The sequence below is a fragment of the Symphalangus syndactylus genome, chromosome 21 (genome assembly GCF_028878055.3).
Source record: "Symphalangus syndactylus isolate Jambi chromosome 21, NHGRI_mSymSyn1-v2.1_pri, whole genome shotgun sequence".
NCBI classification, from domain to species: domain Eukaryota; kingdom Metazoa; phylum Chordata; class Mammalia; order Primates; family Hylobatidae; genus Symphalangus; species Symphalangus syndactylus.
Genome location: NC_072443.2, coordinates 11,988,063 through 12,007,775, shown reverse-complemented (window position 1 = coordinate 12,007,775; position 19,713 = coordinate 11,988,063). Strand labels below are relative to the sequence as shown.

At 35.3% G+C, this 19,713-nt stretch overlaps 1 protein-coding gene across 5 annotated transcripts in view; it reads right to left on the bottom strand.

Moving 5' to 3' along the window:
• Positions 1-19,713, bottom strand: part of GBE1 (1,4-alpha-glucan branching enzyme 1) — a 282,806-nt gene that overhangs the window by 94,424 nt on the left and 168,669 nt on the right. For all 5 annotated transcript variants that reach the window (XR_010118596.1, XR_010118594.1, XR_010118595.1 and 2 more), the window contains exons 9-12: positions 16,995-17,122; positions 11,755-11,853; positions 3,815-3,925; positions 567-738 (exon numbers count right to left, since the gene is read on the bottom strand). Coding sequence is in view for 2 of the 5 variants with exons in the window: in XM_055260356.2 (XP_055116331.2) it covers positions 567-738; positions 3,815-3,925; positions 11,755-11,853; positions 16,995-17,122 (510 nt within the window). In the remaining 3 variants the exon portion in view is untranslated. The remainder of the gene's footprint in view (positions 1-566; positions 739-3,814; positions 3,926-11,754; positions 11,854-16,994; positions 17,123-19,713) is intronic.

Here is a 19,713-nt window from a genome sequence, read left to right as displayed (position 1 = left end):
CTGTTTACCAAATAGAACAATTTTTATATTTTATTTCAAGAGCTTTCAGACAAAAATGACCTTCCAGTATTCATATTTTTCTATTTTAAAAAATAAATTTCTTTTTGTCCATCACAATATCTCTGAACCTAAGTTTACACATTTATAACACAAATATACTAGTATAAAATTATCTCAAAGAAGACCAATAATACTAGCTTGCTATGTTATAATATGATAATTATATCTTTCCTAGATTTAATGTGCAAATACTATAACAAAATTAACTCAGAATGATTAAATTCAGAATCATAATTCTGGATGTTAAAAACAGGTAAGCCCACTTGACAGCAATATTCAATTAAATATCAGCTTTTAGACTACACTTTTGTATCATATATTAATATAACAATAACCTTATAGTGATTTAATTTTATTTTTGCAATTTACACGACAGTATATGAAATAAACAGTTGTAATTTTATATTCTAAATCTGAAAAGCCAAATCAAAATATTCTACATGATTCATGTCATTATAAGTTAACATTTTAAACACAAATTGGATATGTGTTTAACTCACACTTACCCATGAAATTGAGATAGCCTTCTCCACCAAGCCCATGCGTAATGAGTCGAATCATTTTATGAAGCTGTATTCCACGATCAATAACTGGAGTAAAAGGAGCCAGGACACTCATGTTTGTATACATTTCGGCATCCATCAACCAAAATGCCAGCGACTTATCCCCAACCAATGCCTACAGAAATAAAAGTAATGAAGATAAATGAAAAAAAAAAAGTGCTAAGTACTTGTGATTTACAATAGAACAACACATGGTTACAAATGTTAGGAAACATCGTAGAAGAGGTGTGTAGATTAATATTAATTTCAGGTATTTTCCACTGGTGATTTTCTAGGCTCAAGGTAAGCTGGTAAAATACATTAGACATCAACACATTTGTTTTCAGGACTGGACTGATTTTTATTTTTAAAATAGGTTGGTGAAAGATTCATGATAAGGTACCTGAGTATCTGTTATATGTGAGCTGACACCTCACATTTTCTTAAACATTTATTATAATGTTGAGAATATTAAATAGATTTTTAAAATAGATTGTATATAATGATTTTATTTGCTTTGAAAGAAGTTTCTGAAAAATCATTGATATATATAATATATATATTATTTTGCTCATATATATGAGTAATATAATATTATACGTGTACAAATATATCACAATAGTTCCTTCCTGCCCTCAGCAGAGAAAATAAGTTGAGAACTTTTATTTAAGTGTAAATTTGCTTTCTCATTGTATTTGCCATTTAATCTAAATTTAGTTTGTTTTACCTGAAAATATAATAATTATTAACTGAGGCAGGTAACTCAGAAATGCCCTGAGTAACAGCAGAGAGACCTCCTAAAAATCTGAATTATTTACAGTTCAAAACATCTAATGCAGTGTTCATCATGGACAAAACAATAACATAGAGTAAAATGTATAATAGAAATTAACCCATAATCTCAGTACCCTATTACAATTATTTTCATTTTCTAGAAAAAAATTTTGTTTACAATCTTTTCTATCTTTAACCTACTCTAATTAAAATGATTTTTCTTTAAAAATTGTTATAGGATTTATATCACTACTTCTTAAGCAATCCACCTTCTCTACTTGTTTTGAATTCTTTAATTATGTTTTTAGCTATAATTATTTATTTCTATAATCTCTGATTCTATTATAAAATTATTTTAATAACTTTTGATCAGGTTCATAGATAAAAGCTTATTTTCATATCAAGTTGCCCTCTTATAAAATCCTGTTGAGATACTGGTAAAATTAAGTTTACAAATTTAATTGTTAAGGATTTATCTAAAAAGTTTAAAATAACATCCACATTTTTACTATAAATTATATATGTTTATTTATTCATTTTTATGTATTCATTTACATTTATATTTTTTATCAGGCTTAAGAATCAAAAGTACATTTGCTTTTAGAAAGAACGAGGCAACTTGCATTACTTCTGCTATCCTGAGAATTCCTGAATATGTAAGACAGGATTACCTGAATTTTTAAAGTATGAAATAATTCTTGGTAAATCTGTTTCTTTACAGATTAGGTAGAAAGTTACGTAAGAAATCTTTTTCATCTTCCATTTGTTCATGCCACTTATTTGTTTACTCTTTCATCATACAAAATAAACATATGCTGGGAATTCACTATGTGCTGCAACTTCAAGGAGTTTGCAATGGAAAGCTATAATTTATGCATATATTTTAATTTTCAAAATGTTATATATTTGGTGAGAGTTTCCCCCTCCCCACCCCCACCACTCACCTATTAAACTAATATTATTCTTTTCTAGATTGGGTTCTTCTTTTTTAGATAAGTATTTATCTTCTCTTCTCTATGGACAAGGATAATATAAATTTAAGTTGATAAGAAAGCACAGCCCCAGTTTGGAAGATGCAAAATTCAACATGCATTTACTCCAGAGGTCATCAAGTTTCTCTAAGGGTGGGCCACTTTCTCTGTCTCAACTACTCAAATGCATCATTTTGGCACAAAGGAGAATACGTAAACAAATGAGCTTGGCTGTGTTCCAAGTAACCTTATTTACAAAAACAGGCAGCAGGTAGGATTTGGCCCATGGGCCTTGGTTAGCCAACCCCTGCTTTACTTACATTTTCTTAACAATTAGAGGAGACACCTGAAAAAATCATGTTTGCGTTAAATGGCCAATTTCTGCAAAAATGATAGAGAAACTTATTTAGTTTCAATTTTTTAATAAAGATACTTTAAGTAACTTCAAACATTTTATTGTCTACATTTTAATCTACAAAAAGTAAATTTTATGTTGATGTGTATGAAGATTAATATGACCTTAAATAAGTGGCCTTTTTACTCCATTTAAAAAATATTTATTAAGTGATGACTAAGATCAGTCACAGTGCTAAAGGCTGGAAATAGAAAGACAATGAAAAAAAATTCTGTTCCTAAAACATAATGGAAACTTGGAGGACGGGACAACTAATTTTTCCCTACGTGACCCAAGGAAGGCTTCATATAGAATGTGATGTCAGAGCCAGGCAATCAGGTCTGAGTAGGAACTTCCCAGATGCAGATGCGTGGGGAAAAGTACAAGACTGGAAAAAGCTGACCTATTTGGAATGGGTATGGATTTCAAAGTATTGAAGAACAGGAGGCTTGGAGAGTTGGGCACAGAATAATGCTGGAAACTTCAGCTTGAGCCAAAATAGGAGCAGCTTTGAATTACAGGCTTCGACCAATATATCTGGGTTGACAAGATGAGCTTTCCTCTTTAGAAAATACCTTAGGCTGCATTCGAGAAGACAGACTAAGGCTGGAAGGAACACGGGTCAGGGAGGTCAGTTAGCAGGAGATTTCGGTGACTGAGGGGAAAAAATGAAGAATGCTTGTGAAAAGCATAAAAGAATACCTCTAGAAGGCAGCCTAAGATGGAAACTAAAATAACCCTGGTCCAGCACCAATATTCTTCGTTATGACAAGGGAAAACATATAATACTTGCAACTGCAATGTATAATCTATTAATTATAGTTTGGCAGGACAAACATACTACTGCATTTTGAAACTGGAGTTTCTCCATCTACAAATTTAACATTTTTTCCAATATACATAGTTTTCCTGTAAAGATATATATTAATACACACACACACATACATACATTATAGTAACTACAGAGGTTTATATTTTGATATGTTTATATTTAAATATGTTATTAAGGAGAGGGAAGGAAGAAGAGAGAGAGAGAGAGAGAAATAAATGAATTTATGCACATATTCATTTACCTGATCATGGCTCTCTGCATAAGCAATGCACTTTTCAAGGTAGCGCCTGTTTGTGAGTGTGTATACTATATTGCCCATGTTCCAGTCTTCATCTTTAAACTCTTTAAGTAGCTAGACACAAGACAGAAAAATAAGCTTCTGAGTAAGGCATTACTTTTCTTATTTTTAAATCACAATCTGAAGGTATGCATTATATCAGTGCAAACTATTTGATATGCACATATTAGCCCACTCATCTAGCGAAGTTATCACTGTTTAAACTTTTGCTGAAATTAAAGCTTTTATACAGAATGTCCAAATGACAGTGGTGTAGAGAGAGAGAGAGAGTGTGTGTGTGTGTGTGTGTGTGTGTGTGTGTGTGTGTGTGTGGTGTCTGCTTTTGTACAGACAGTTTAATCATTATATTTTAGGATCTTTGCAACTTTTTTTCTGTAATAACTGCTACCTCTTGATTAATGCCCACAGTAATGTGTTATTGCATGGCATGTCTTTCTATAACTTGTACATGGTACAGATACACTTGTTATATTTTTTTGTTTATATGAAAAAAATTAGTAAAAAGAGGGTTTCACTTCATTTTTACGAAGTGATAAAACAACTGTTTCAAAATTTACAGCTAATTATCATCAAATAATTACCCTCTTAACAGACCACACATTTTGTGTGTCTGCATTTCAATTTCTATTCAGTCTTCAGTCTGGCTGTGTCCCTCCAGCACTATACTTTTATGCAGCTGAACTTGCTGAGGTTAAGCTTGTGGTCTGAGCTTAAGTTAGTAACTGCTCTCTCTTAAGTAGATACTTGCTATACATATTGACACTGCTGATCCTATCTCCTGCCCCTGAACTTTTCCCTTTATTAGTCTACTACTGTGAAACTCTTGCTTTATATTGTTTTGTTTCTTCCCGCCACTCCTGACATACTGTAAATTCTCTTCCTCTGTTTGTCCTATAAAGGCTGATGTTCCTCAGGATTATGTCCTAAATTTACTCTCCCTCTTTAATTCAACACACTCGCATACAATTATGAGAACATAAGCAGTTCTGATCATTGCAGTGTGAATCTTTGGGCGCCAGAAGGCAGAACGTGGAAGGCAGAAGAGCAACCATCCATAGATGTTCACAGCCTAATCCACGAGAATCTTTCTAAAAAGCAGGCATGAGTGTCAAAATAAGAGAGAGATTTGAAGATGCTATACTGTTGCTTTTAAGATAGAGGAAGGAGCAATGAGCCAAGGAATACAGGCAGCTTTTAGAAGTGAGAAAAGGTAAGGAAATGGCTTCTCCCTTACAGTCTCCAGAAGAAATGCACCCTGTTTACGCTTTGATTTTAGCCCAGTAAAACCCACTTCATTTTTGTAACACATAGAACTGCTGTGAATTTGTGCTGTTTAAGCAACTAAGTTTGTGGTAAATTGGATATGGGAACAATAGGAAACTAATGTATAGACCTACACAAATGGGCCAGTCTAATTTTTGATAAAACGGCAAGAGAAATTCAATGGAAGGTGGGCGGATGTTTCAACAAATGATACTTAAAGAATTGGATACCCATGGGTAAAAAGAGAACGATAAAGAACCTTGAGCTAAGTCTTATATATTGCACAGAACTTAACCCAAAATGGATCGTGGACTTAAATATAAAAAATTTAAAAAAAGATGGCCGAATAGGAACAGCTCCAGTCTACAGCTCCCAGCCTGAGTGACGCAGAAGACAGGTGATTTCTACGTTTCCAACTGGGGTAGCAGGTTCATCTCACTGGGGAGTGCCGGACAGTGGGTGCAGGACAGTGGGTGCAGCGCACCGTGCGTGAGCCGAAGCAGGGCGAGGCATCGCCTCACCCAGGACGCACAAGGGGTCAGGGAATTCCCTTTCCTAGTCAAAGAAAGGGGTGACAGACAGCACCTGGAAAATCCGGTCACTCCCACCCTAATACTGCACTTTTCCAACGGGCTTAACAAACGGCAATTTGTTAACAAACACCAGGAGATTATATCCCACACTTGGCTCAGAGGGTCCTACACTCATGGAGCCTCACTCATTGCTAGCATGGCAGTCTGAGATCAAACAGCAAGGCGGCAGCAAGCCTGGGGGAGGGGCGCCCGCCATTGCCAAGGCTTGAGTAGGTAAACAAAGTGGCAGGGAAGCTTGAACTGGGTGGAGCCCACCACAGCTCAAGGAGGCCTGCCTGCCTCTGTAGACTCCACCTCTGAAGGCAGGGCACAGACAAACAAAGGACAGCAATAACCTCTGCAGACTTAAATGTCCCTGTCTGACAGCTTTGAAGAGAGTAATGGTTCTCCCAGCATGCAGCTGGAGATCTGTGAATGGGCAGACTGCCTCTTAAAGTGGGCCCCTGACCCCCGAGTAGCCTAACTGGGAGGCACCCCCCAGTAGGGGCGGACTGACACCTCACACGGCCAGGTACTCCTCTGAGACAAAACTTCCAGAGGAACGATCAGGCAGCAGCATTTGCAGTTCACCAATATCCGCTGTTCTGCAGCCACTGCTGCTGATACCCAAGCAAACAAGGTCTGGAGTGGACCTCCAGCAAACTTCAACAGACCTGCAGCTGAGGGTCCTGACTGTTAGAAGGAAAACTAACAAACAGAGAGGACATCCACACCAAAAACCCATCTGTACGTCACTATCATCAAAGACCAAAGGTAGATAAAACCACAAAGACAGGAAAAAAACAGAGCAGAAAAACCGGAAACTCTAAAAATCAGAGCGGCTCTCCTCCTCCAAAGGAACGCAGCTCCTCACCAGCAACGGAACAAAGCTGGACGGAGAATGACTTTGACGAGTTGAGAGAAGAAGGCTTCAGACGATCAATCTACTCCAAGCTAAAGGAGGAAGTTCGAACCAATAGAAAAGAAGTTAAAAACTTTGAAAAAAAATTAGACAAATGGATAACTAGAATAACCAATGCAGAGAAGTCCTTAAAGGACCTGATGGAGCTGAAAACCACGGCACGAGAACTACATGACGAATGCACAAGCCTCAGAAGCCGATGCGATCGACTGGAAGAAAAGGGTATCAGCAATGGAAGATGAAATGAATGAAATGAAGTGTGAAGAGAAGTTTAGAGAAAAAAGAATAAAAAGAAACGAACAAAGCTGCCAAGAAATATGGGACTACGTGAAAAGAACAAACCTATGTCTGATTGGTGTACCTGAAAGTGACGGGGAGAATGGAACCAAGTTGGAAAACCCTTTGCAGGATATTATCCAGGAGAACTTCCTCAATCTAGCAAGGCAGGCCAACATTCAAATTGAGGAAATACAGAGAATGCCACAAAGATACTCCTCGAGAAGAGCAACTCCAAGACACGTAATTGTCAGATTCACCAAAGTTGAAATGGAGGAAAAAATGTTAAGGGCAGCCAGAGAGAAAGGTCGGGTTACCCACAAAGGGAAGCCCATCAGACTAACAGTGGATCTCTCGGCAGAAACTCTACAAGCCAGAAGAGAGTGGGGGCCGATATTCAACATTCTTAAAGAAAAGAATTTCCAACCCAGAATTTCATATCCAGCCAAACTAAGCTTCATAAGTTAAAGAGAAATAAAATACTTTACAGACAAGCAAATGCTGAGAGATTTTGTCACCAGCAGGCCTGCCCTAAAAGAGCTCCTGAAGGAAGCACTAAACATGGAAAGGAACAACCGGTACCAGCCACTGCAAAAACATGCCAAATTGTAAAGACCATCAAGGTTAGGAAGAAACTGCATCAACTAACGAGCAAAATAACCAGCTAACATCATAATGACAGGATCAAATTCACACATAACAATACTAACCTTAAATGTAAATGGGCTAAATGCTCCAATTAAAAGGCACAGACTGGCAAACTGGATAAAGAGTCAAGACCCATCAGTGTGCTGTATTCAGGAAACCCATCTCACGTGCAGAGACACACATAGGCTCAAGATAAAGGGATGGAGGAAGATCTACCAAGCAAATGGAAAAGAAAAAAAGGCAGGGGTTGCAATCCTAGTCTCTGATAAAACAGACTTTAAACCAACAAAGATCAAAAGAGACAAAGAAGGCCATTACATAATGGTAAAGGGATCAATTCAACAAGAAGAGCTAACTATCCTAAATATATATGCACCCAATACAGGAGCACCCAGATTCATAAAGCAAGTCGTTATTGGGCAAAGGATATGAACAGACACTTCTCAAAAGAAGACATTTATGCAGCCAACAGAAACATGAAAAAATGCTGGCCATCACAGAAATGCAAATCAAAACCACAATGAGATACCATCTCACACCAGTTAGAATGGCGATCATTAAAAAGTCAGGAAACAACAGGTGCTGGAGCGGATTTGGAGAAATAGGAACACTTTTACACTGTTGGTGGGACTGTAAACTAGTTCAACCATTGTGGAAGTCGGTGTGGTGATTCCTCAGGGATCTAGAACTAGAAATACCATTTGACCCATCCATCCTATTACTGGGTATATACCCAAAGGATTATAAATCATGCTGCTATAAAGACACATGCACACGTATGTATATTGCAGCACTATTCACAATAGCAAAGACTTGGAACCAACCCAAATGTCCAACAATGATAGACTGGATTAAGAAAATGTGGCACATATACACCATGGAATACTATGCAGCCATAAAAAATGACGAGTTCATGTCCTTTGTAGGGACATGGATGAAGCATCATTCTCAGCAAACTATCTCAAGGACAAAAAACCAAACACCGCATGTTCTCACTCGTAGGTGGGAATTGAACAATGAGAACACATGAACACAGGAAGGGGAACATCACACACCGGGGACTGTTGTGGGATGGGGGGAGGGGGGAGGGATAGCATTAGGAGATATACCTAATGCTAAATGACGAGTTAATGGGTGCAGCACACCAACATGGCACATGTATACATATGTAACAAATCCACACGTTGTGCACATGTACCCTAACACTTAAAGTGTAATAATAATAAAATAAAATAAAAAAATAAAAAATAAAAACTATAAAACATTTAGTAAAAACCATAAGAGAGTCAAAAAGTTCTTAAACTTGATACCAAAAGAGAGACCTATAAAAGGGAAAAAATGATAAACTAAGCTTCATCAAAATTTTTTAAAAATTGCTCTGGTAAAGCCAATGTGAAGAGGATGAAAGAACAAGCTTCAGACTAGGAGAAAAAAAATTGTCAACCATATATCTGGCAAAGAAGTTGAATCTAAAATATATAAAGAACCCTCAAAACTCCACAGTAAATAAACAATGCAATCAGGAAATGGTTAAAAGACATGAACAGATACCTCACCAAAGAGGATATGCAGGAGGCAAATAAGCACATGCTTGGTATCCGGCATCATAAACCATTTGAAAAATAATAAAACCACAATAAGATATCACTACACACTGATTATAATAGCTAAAATAAAACATAGTGACAACACCAAATGCTGGTGAGGATGTATAGAGGCAGGTCTCTCAAACATCACTAGTCAGAATGTAAAATGTTACAGTTACTTTGGAAAACAGTTTAGCAGTTTCTTAAAAAATTAAACAGGGAATTACTATATGGTTCAGTAATTGTAGTGTTTGAGTATTTATCTCATAGGTATGAAAACTTATGTTGATAAAAAATGAGTACACACATGTATACAGTAACTTTATTCATAATAGCCATAACCTAGAAGCAACCTGGATGTTTTTCAGTGGGTGAATGCTTAAACTGTGGTATACCCCTGCCTTGGAATCCTATTCAGTGCTGTTGAATGCACTGTTGATACATGCAACAAGAATGCTGGATGTAACAACACTGGAGGTTTTCTTGGATAAATCTCGAGAAAATTTTGCTAACTGAAAATGCCAATCCAGAAAGGTCACAAACTGCACGATTCCATTTATATAATATTTTTGAAATGACGAAATTATAGGAATGGAGATCTCATTAGTGGTTGCCAGGGGTTAAGGCGTTATTAGAAGCAGGCAAGATGAAAATAAGTAGGTGTTACTCTAAAGGCAACATGAGGGAATCTTGTGGCAATGAATGTGTTTTGCACCTTGAGTATATCAATGTGAGTATCTTGGTTAAAATATTGTTCTATACCTTTGCAAGAAGTTGCCACTGGGGAAAACTGATGAATGTGCATACCAGATCTCACTGTATTATCTCTTACAACTGCATGTGAATCTACAATTATCCTAGTATCTCAAAAATGTTTAATTAGAAAAACTATATTTATTAAAAATACTAGGTGCTCGATAAATATTTGGTGGAATTAACAGATCAATGAATGAGTTCATTAGACACATACATCACCTTAACACAAACACTTCAAAAATGATCAAATAAAATGAAAGGAAATACAGCAGATTTGGCATAATTTAGATAGTCAAATATTTGTTCAGTAATTGATTAAACTAAGAATGATATTCGAAACTAATGATTTTCAAATAATACAACTAGGAAACGATCTAGAACAGGATGGTCATATCCTAAATTTAGGATAAAATATTTTTCTATTTGATAACTATGATTATTATAGTTATCATGTATAATAAGTAAGTATGATACATTGCCTAATGCATTACCATCATCATACAACGTAATAAAATGTTTATTAGGTTAAATTTCAATTTTTTAAGCTGCCATGAATACTCAGAGAGAAAATACCTCACTTTGTGCTATTACTGACTGAAAAATAATTCTAGGTTGACGTACACCTTAAAAGATTATTGAATGTGAACAAAGAATGATTAAGGCTTTTAGCAGGAGGTTAAAAAGTAAGATTTGTCACTTGTGAGGAAAAAAAAGTCTACATGAAAAAACTAGAAATAGTAAGAGATGGGGCTGATAAAGAACCTTATACCAAGGTGAGAAAATTGGAAACCACAGCATTTTTTTTAAAGTAACAAATACAAGGCTACCTTCCCATGTATTAAAGGAGAATATTTCTTTGTTTGTTTGTATGTTTGCTAAGTAAAAATCTTTATAAAATACTTGCTTTTTGACCTGATAATGTTTAAGGAATCATTATAAATGTAGGAGCATAAGTTATGTTGGTCGAAGATTAATATCACAGCTATGCATTGCACAAATTGCCCGGGGGGACAGGAAAGACAGCTAAGAAATGATTATAGTAACCACTTCCTTAAGAGTAGGTTCTACAGTTTTTCTACCCAAAATTAAGCCCTTCTACAACTGTGGTCTCATGGCACCAGTTCATGTCTATAATAAAGGGCTCATCAGAAAGCTATGATTATTTGTATACATATCTGACTCCTTATACATATATATTCAGCCCATGAATGTCGACATGGCTGCTAAGAAATGTTCTATATCAAACCTAAGTCTACATAATGACTTTAGTCCTTTAGGCAAACATTAAATGAAAAAAAAAAACCAAACTACTTGAAATTTCATTAAATTTAATAAAATTTTATTGATAAATGATGTGCAAAGTACCATGTATAGTTATTCATTCTTAGTGTCTGACAAATGGTAAGGACTTTTTAATGTTGAATAAAGGAATGGATGAATCCAATCCAAATTTGTTGAGGAAAAACCATACTATTAAGCAAGTACTGGGAATTAAGGAGTAACTTTTACATTAATGCATGATCTGTAGGCATAAATGAATGCTTTAATGAAGTCTAATGTGTATTAAATATAGAGCACTGAAGTTTCATATAATTGCATTGATAATGCAAAATTCCATTTATACGGCTAACATTATATTAATCATATTTTCCCTTTGCCTGAATACGTATGAATACTTTAAATCAGAACATTTAATATTTTGAGAAGCACCTTATTAAAAAGCATAAGAATCGACAGACTAATGAAAGAATTTAATACTTCAATTATAATATCTGTAACTAATGATCACAACTAAGAAATAAAGATCAATGAAGCAACACCGTATTCACAGAAACAAAAAACATTTACATGGACTCTTACCTGAATCCACTTATCTGGAATTGCCATGGCTAGTCGATAGTCGAAACCACCCCCTCCCTGGGAAATTGGAGAGCACAGAGCTGGCATTCCTGATACATCCTAAAACAAAGAACGTCGGTTCATAATGATGAAACTTTAAGTAAATATTCTGACCGTAAAGCCCAGGTCATAAATGAAAACAATAATAGGGGCATATATTTTGGGGCTGCTTTGGTAACATAAAAGTCGATAAAATTGTGATAGCATATCTCATTTCCCAGAAAGACTTTTGCTTAATGTTTTCACTCCAGGCAAACTTTGATCTCATGAAGCTATTTATTTCTTTTCTTCAGTATCGCCTAGAGAACACAAAATAGTAAAACTATTATTGCTAAAACATTTCTTATTTTTGAACTACTGTAAAACATTTATTAGTTTTGTTGCTTTCACCAAGCACAACAATACATGTGGCATAAATCTGTTATAGTTGTTCTTTCTGTATGTAGCCCTGATAGGGAGTGTATTTTTGTGAACACTAGCTTTTGATGAAATGGAATGTAGAGTTAGTACATTAACAGTGAAACAGTACAATAGCTTTTACTAGAGTAGGTTGCACTTAGAAGGGGTCTTTGAGATGAGGTAGGGATATCTTCATTTAGCAGATATAGAAACAGAGGCTTATTGAGGTGAAGGGATCTCTCAAGATAGATAATTTTTTTTTTTTTTTGACACAGAGTTTCACTATTTTTTTTTTTTTTTTTTTTTTTGAGATGGAGTCTCGCTCTGTCGCCCAGGCTGGAGTGCAGTGGCGCGATCTCGGCTCACTGCAAGCTCCGCCTCCCGGGTTCACGCCATTCTCCTGCCTCAGCCTCTCTGAGTAGCTGGGACTACAGGCGCCCGCCACCACGCCCGGCTAATTTTTTTGTATTTTTAGTAGAGACGGGGTTTCACCGTGGTCTCGATCTCCTGACCTCGTGATCTGCCCGCCTCGGCCTCCCAAAGTGCTGGGATTACAAGCGTGAGCCACCGCGCCCGGCATGAGTTTCACTCTTGTTGCCCAGGCTGGTTTACAGTGGCATGATATCAGCTCACTGCAACCTCTGCCTCCCAGGTTCAAGCGATTCTCCTGCCTTGGCCTCCTGAATATATGGGATTACAGATGCCCACCACCATTCTCAGCTAATATTTTTTATATTTTTGATAGAGATGGGGTTTCATCATGTTGGCCAGGCTGGTCTCGAACTCCTGACCATTCAAGACGGGAGTCTGAACTCCCATCTTGGCCTCCCAAAGTGCTGCGACAACAGGCACGAGCCACCACACCCAGTCGAGAGAGAGGATTCTTAATGGTAGAGCTGGATTCAGATATCAAGCTTTTTGACAGGGGGTCCTTTCTACTCTAGACAATTAGTATCCAATAATTAATCAAATAAATAAAATTAATTTAAAAATGGGTTTCAAAGATTGGTACAGGGACCCAGATGTAACAAAAGATATTATTAAGACAACTTTGGGAAAATATGCGCTAAGTATTATCAATTCTAATTCCATAATATCTTTCAAATAAGTTACTTTCCTTTGCTCCATTACCACAGCCACAATCTTATTTAATCTTCATTACTGTTTTCCTAGATCATATCCAAATGGCATTCCCCATCTCTACCTTCTCTTTATACTAACTGCTGCCAAATTCATATCTTATGAGACAGTCTGCTCCTATTACTGCCCTTCAATGGATTTCAATAGCCAACAATAGAAAATTCAAATTCCTTAGCTTAAGATTCAATTCAACAATTACACATTAAGCATTTACTATATGATTTACTATCTAATTAGCTACTCCCCTACTCCCTGTTATAGTGTTAGATCCATGAGGGCAAGAGTTTATAGCTGTTGTTCACCGATATACCCCAAGAATCTAGAATAGTTTAATAATACTTGGCACAAGCAGGTTATTCAGTAAGTATCTGTTGAGTGAATGAGTGAGGTGCTCTGAGGGATTAAAAGATAAGACATAATATCTGACTTTCAAAGATTAATAAACTAGGACCTAAATACACACAAACATACTTATAATTATGAAATAACCACGTGATGTAGTTGTGATCATTAACTAAAGTACACAGAAAGTGAAATGGAAAGACATCTTTCCACCATTATTTCCTACTATTTCATTTTAATTACTAAGTACTTCGGCCACTTTGAAATATCCCCCCTTGCATGTACTTGTTACAAGCTTTTCTACATCTGTCAATGCCCAAAGTCTTCCTTAGATTATGATCCTTACTTCCTATAAAAGACTATCACATACCATAAGCTCTCTGAGACTCAGGTCAAATGCTTCTTTTATTTTTTTCTTATGGAAGGAAGGTATAAGTAAATGTAATATATGGTAGAATACATCCATAAGAAAATAAAATGTTTGCCAGTAACCTTATTTCTGCATAGTTCTTCATGGTTTATAAAGTAGAAAAAAGATCAGTAGAAAAGAAGCCATTTCAATCATTCTATTTATCAAAATATAAGTCACATCTCCACAGACAGGATTGGATAAATATGTATTAAATATCAGGCACCATATTAGGAACTAGAATTACAGACACAATGCCTTCTGAAAAGAGTTTCGAAAGACCAAACTGTCAAGAATGACTGGTGATGGGCTGGTATTAAAGATCAAGATAAATTTTCTCAAGAAAATATTAAGGCATGTTCTATATCCAGTCTCAATGTTGTTTTAGGAAATAGAATCTGCTAAGAAAAACATACGGTCATCATGAAACCCAATCATCCCATAGACAGATTTTTTTGGATAAACATAGAATTTAATCCTTTTGAAAAGCTTGAAACCTGTATTTGTCCCTCAAGCTTCTCAAAAAAAAGTATCAAAGAACTGAAGCTCACCAAATCACGGCATGCAATGAGATGCCAGACCAGACATTCCTCATGATTGCTTCCTTACCCCTCTCTAGTTCTGTTTTCTTACACATTGTTACATTTATTTCTTACTATATAAACCTCTAATTTTAGTTGGTCAGAGAGATGGATTTGAGACTGATCAAAGCCTTTTTCTACGGCAATAATCATTGTCTCAGTGATTGGCTTTCTGTGCAGCAAGCAGCAGGACCTAGACTGAACCCCTGGTGATTCAGTAACAATCATATAGTCTTGACTCCTAAATCTGATTTCTAGAAAGCTGCCTCATTTTAATGCATATGAGTTGTTTCGGCCCTCCTTTTGAAGGTAGAAAGTTAGTGACTGTTCTTTTGAAATTTTTAAGAAAAAAGTAAGGTAAATCATAAAGGTCATCAAAATAAACATACTCTAAATATAAAACAATTGATGCCTATTCATATGGCATATGAAAATCACTCTGTGGGATGAAATTAAAATAGTTCTAATTTTTTACTATCTAAAGAGCACTTATAACCATTCCAGAGGGAAAGATACATCCATCAAAAATGTTTTAATTAATATAGCAAATATAATAATGTAAAATGGTAGATACATTTGAGCAAAATAAGGTTTCAATTTTTGTAATTGTCATTATGAATAAATTAATATTTCTACTAAAGGAATTTAAATAAAATTACATTGCTTATTCGTTCAAATACATTCCTTTTCTTAAAAAAAAAAGTTCATGGGGATCAATTCTACATTTGGAAGAGACTCCCACTAGACAGAAAAGCGATGTATTGAAATTGAAGTAGTTTTCAATTTAAGTAGAATAAATTGAAGGCACATCTTGTTTTTTAAAAAAATCTAAAACCAAGTAATATAAAGTAGGCTAAAGTCTCAAAGTTTCATTGGTAGAAACACTGACAATCAGATCAGAGCTCCCTAGATGATGAAACTTTTTACTTGAAATGAATGGAAAGATCAATGTAACAATTTTAACTTTCATGTATTAAACCATCGCTTCTTTTTCTTCAGTACCCACTTTTGATTTGTGCTGTCATTAATTGTTGGTTGTAATTTGTCATTTGTAATATCTCTGCTTTGGATTGCCATAAATTTCATTGACAAAATAATTAATTTGTTGACGTTTGACAAATAAAATACAAATATACAGAAGACAAAAGTTTAAAATACGCTCTGATTGATGTTAAAGATATTCAGCACAAAAAATATTAGCACAAGTATTAGTAAGATGTGCTATGATCAAACGTAGGTAGGTCATGACTGTGAAATAATACTGGGTGTCTAAACTGTATGGTAGGTTGTTGTTTGTTTTTTAATTGTACATGAGAACCAATTTCAGGAAAGGCTACTGCTCTATTCCCAGAAAATACTTAGAAAGTAAAATGCCTGAAGGGAATAAAACTATTCTCCTCTATCCAAACAATGAAATCATACCATTTGTAAAACTGGAGATTTCTGATTTTGAGAAATGGTGGATATAAAAACAGTCTATACAAAAACTAAATACTACAAGGAGACTATTCCATTTCATGCCAATAAACTAAACACCAACAATGTAAAAACACACCTTAATTCTAATTCTTTTTAACAGTAGTCTTACTATTTTTATATGCCAACCACTATACTTTGTATAGAACAGTTTTAACAAGCTAAATTCAATTTTAACAATAATCCTAGTTAGAGAACTTAGAAAACCAGAGGGATTTTAGCACTAAATCTAAATTAGCATAAGCATTTAACAAACTTCTTAATTTATCACATGTATCACCAAGAGGGGAATTGTCAATTATGTATATATGGAATTATATCATTAGAGTGCAGCTTTGGGACAGTTAATCATGAACCTTCAAGAATCATGAATAACTAGTGAACATTTGGCAATCTGAGAGCAATCACATAAACAAGAAAGGTAATCGCATCAGAACAAGAAAGGCTTCAGAGAAGCTTGCAGGCAGCGACCCATCCTATCTCTAATGACTGAGCCAAAAAAGAAAAAAAAATAATAAATGGACAGACACACATTAATATTCAATTCTTTTCTCTGCTGAAGGTCTCATAGTGAAGGGCCTGTCCACTGATTAGGACATTTAACTCTCCAACCACTGGCATTTTCTTTTTTAACAATAGAATGGTGACAAGTAATTAGTATACATTATCTTCTAATAGGGAAACAGTGAATTCTAAATAATGTGCCACCCATACAAGACAGCTGCACTATACTCAGGGTAGAATTTCATTTATGCAATTATTGACAACATGAGATTAATTAATCAGATACTATATGCTGACAAAATACTCTCTATTAAAGGGAGTCAGAAGGTAAGACTTCACTATGGCTTTACCTCAGCTATTGTTACAGAATCGGGACACAGCGTGTGAACCAAATGATTTGCCAACATGAGGTAAGTCAAGGCATCTTCATCTACTTGTAGTCCAAAATATTCACTGTAATCACCCGAGAAACCTTGGCCTTAGAAAAAGAAAATCAATATGGATATATTATGTTAACAAGCAAGTCTTAACTCTGCACAAATACATCCACCAATTAGTTTGTTTATATGAATTGTTATTGTAGCAGTTTAATGATAACATAAGCATCAGCAAATATACTTAGAAAAGTACTACATGTCAACATTCAGAGTTCAGACAATTCTGCAAATCAATTTTGTCTGACAAATGCACACGCATGAGAACAACAAAGCACTTTAAAGATTTAATTTAATTTTAGCTAAATTATATGGCAAAAAAGTGAAATCATACTAAAGGGAATTCTAAATATCAACTAATTGTCAATACATTTTCTGTCACATTAAGATGTTAATGTTAGTTTGTATTAGATCCCTTTGAGGTAAGGAAAAGAAAATAGGAAAACCATCATAAAATTGAGACATAATATTTATATTATTTCAAACATGCACTTCAATTTATGCAATATGGAGTTCCCTATGATAAAGAGATTATATATTCTCAAACTTCCTCCTACCTCCTCTTCTCCCACGTCCTAACTTTGGTTGGTTATAGTATATTTCACTTACTTGGATTATACCATTTACTTTCTATTCTTTCAGTAATTTACTCTTATTGTTATAATAAAATCAAATTTGTGCTCAATATCAGCCTTTTACCCTGTTTCTCTACATCTAAGTTCTATTGATTTTTTTTTTCTCAGTTTGCCGGATTCTATCACTGAGGGATATTTTCAAGTATAATTATGGAAGTCTTATTCTTCAAGTTCTTTCATGTTTATATTTCAGCAGTAATATAACTACCAAGTTTCTCATTTTTGTTTGATGCTGTCATTCTTTAATTTTAAAATATTTAATTGACAAATAAAAATTGTATATATTCAAGGTTTCCAAGGTACTGATTTGATATTGGTATACATTGTGTACTGATTACTATACTCAAATTGACACATCCGTCACCACCCATAGTTACCACGTGTGTGTGTGCGTGTGTGTGTGTGTGTGTGTGTTAAGGATACTTAAAGTTGGCTCTCATCAAATACCAAGTAATATTATTAATTATAGTTACATTAGATTCCGCATAGCTTATGCACCTTAAAACAAAAGTGTGCCCTTTGACCAACGTCTCTCCATTTCCTCCACTCCTCAGTGCCTGGCAACCATCATTCAACTAGCAAATGTTTGAGTCACACTTTGTAAGAATTTGGCAGACATTGCCTCTGCAAATAGAATACTGTGAGTCCAACCATTTTTTTTTCATGCATGCAAGTAAATTGCAGGTAAATTCATCACCTCCTGATACATTTCTCTTTACCCCTGAGTTTATACATCAAATACTGCGTCTTGATATTAATTGCCTTATCTCAACTTTTCTGGTATTCGATTTGATCTTCTGCTGTGCGGTTTCAGGGATTTTGTTTGTTGCTTTTTCTGTCATTCCAAGGAAGAAAAAAGTGTTAAATAACTCAGAATATTTTTCTTTAACCATTTCTTGGATTCTGTATCTATAAAAAGCACATCCCATATCCATAAACTTTGGTTCATTTCTCTAATACCACAAATCCCTGGAATATACTCCTCTCTCAGTGAGGTAGTTTCTGCAGGGGCACATAGGTGTTTAAATCTAGGAAAAGATTTTTCTGAACTTTTGCCATGCTTGCCTTTGCATACCGTAAGTCAGCTTCCCCGAGACTGGGAAATGGATGTCAATAAAATCTGCTGTTTTACAGATTCACCTTCTTTCCTAGCAACATTTCAAGCGGGCAGCATCACGAGTAAAATCAAGCAGCAGCACACTTTGAATGTTTAGCTTCTTTCCTTGGCAGTCACTTTTCAAGATTTACAGTCACGTTTTTCACCTCCTTTGTTTTTTTTTTCGTTTATTGCTAGTGAATATTTGGCCATTAAAAAATAATAATTGGCTGGGTGTGGTGGCTCACTCCTGCAATCCCAGCACTTTGGGAGGCCAAGGCGGGCAGATCACCCGAGGTCAGGAGTTTGAGACCAACCTAGCCAACATGGTGAAACCCCGTCTCTACTAAAAAAATACAAAAATTAGCCGGGTGTGATGACAGGCACCTGTAATCCCAGCAACTTGGGAGGCTAGGCAGGAGAATTGCTTGAACCCGAGAGATGGAGTTTGCAGTGATCTGAGTTCACACCACTGCACTCCAGCCTGGGCAACAGAACAAGACGCTGTCTCAAGAATAATAATAATAATAATTGTTCCAATGTCATCTATTGAGGGATTAATATTCTGTGATTCTACTTCTTTGTACAACTTTTAAACTGAGAGTCTGATAAATTAATTTCAAATTAATAATTTATAATTTAATTTTAACCAGGTAAATCTACAATTAAAATACATATTTTACTCAATGTGTAATATGTAAAAACCTATGCATTCACAACTGTTCTCATCTATTATTTTTTATTTTCATTGGAAGTGCTGTAGTGTTCACATCCTGATAGTGTTATAATAAATGGTTTCCTCAAAAAAATTTTAAGCTACACACGAATGATAGCATATTCAGTAGATATATTTCAAAGGAAATGATTACCTTTTGTTTACTTATAAAATGTACTTATAATCTAC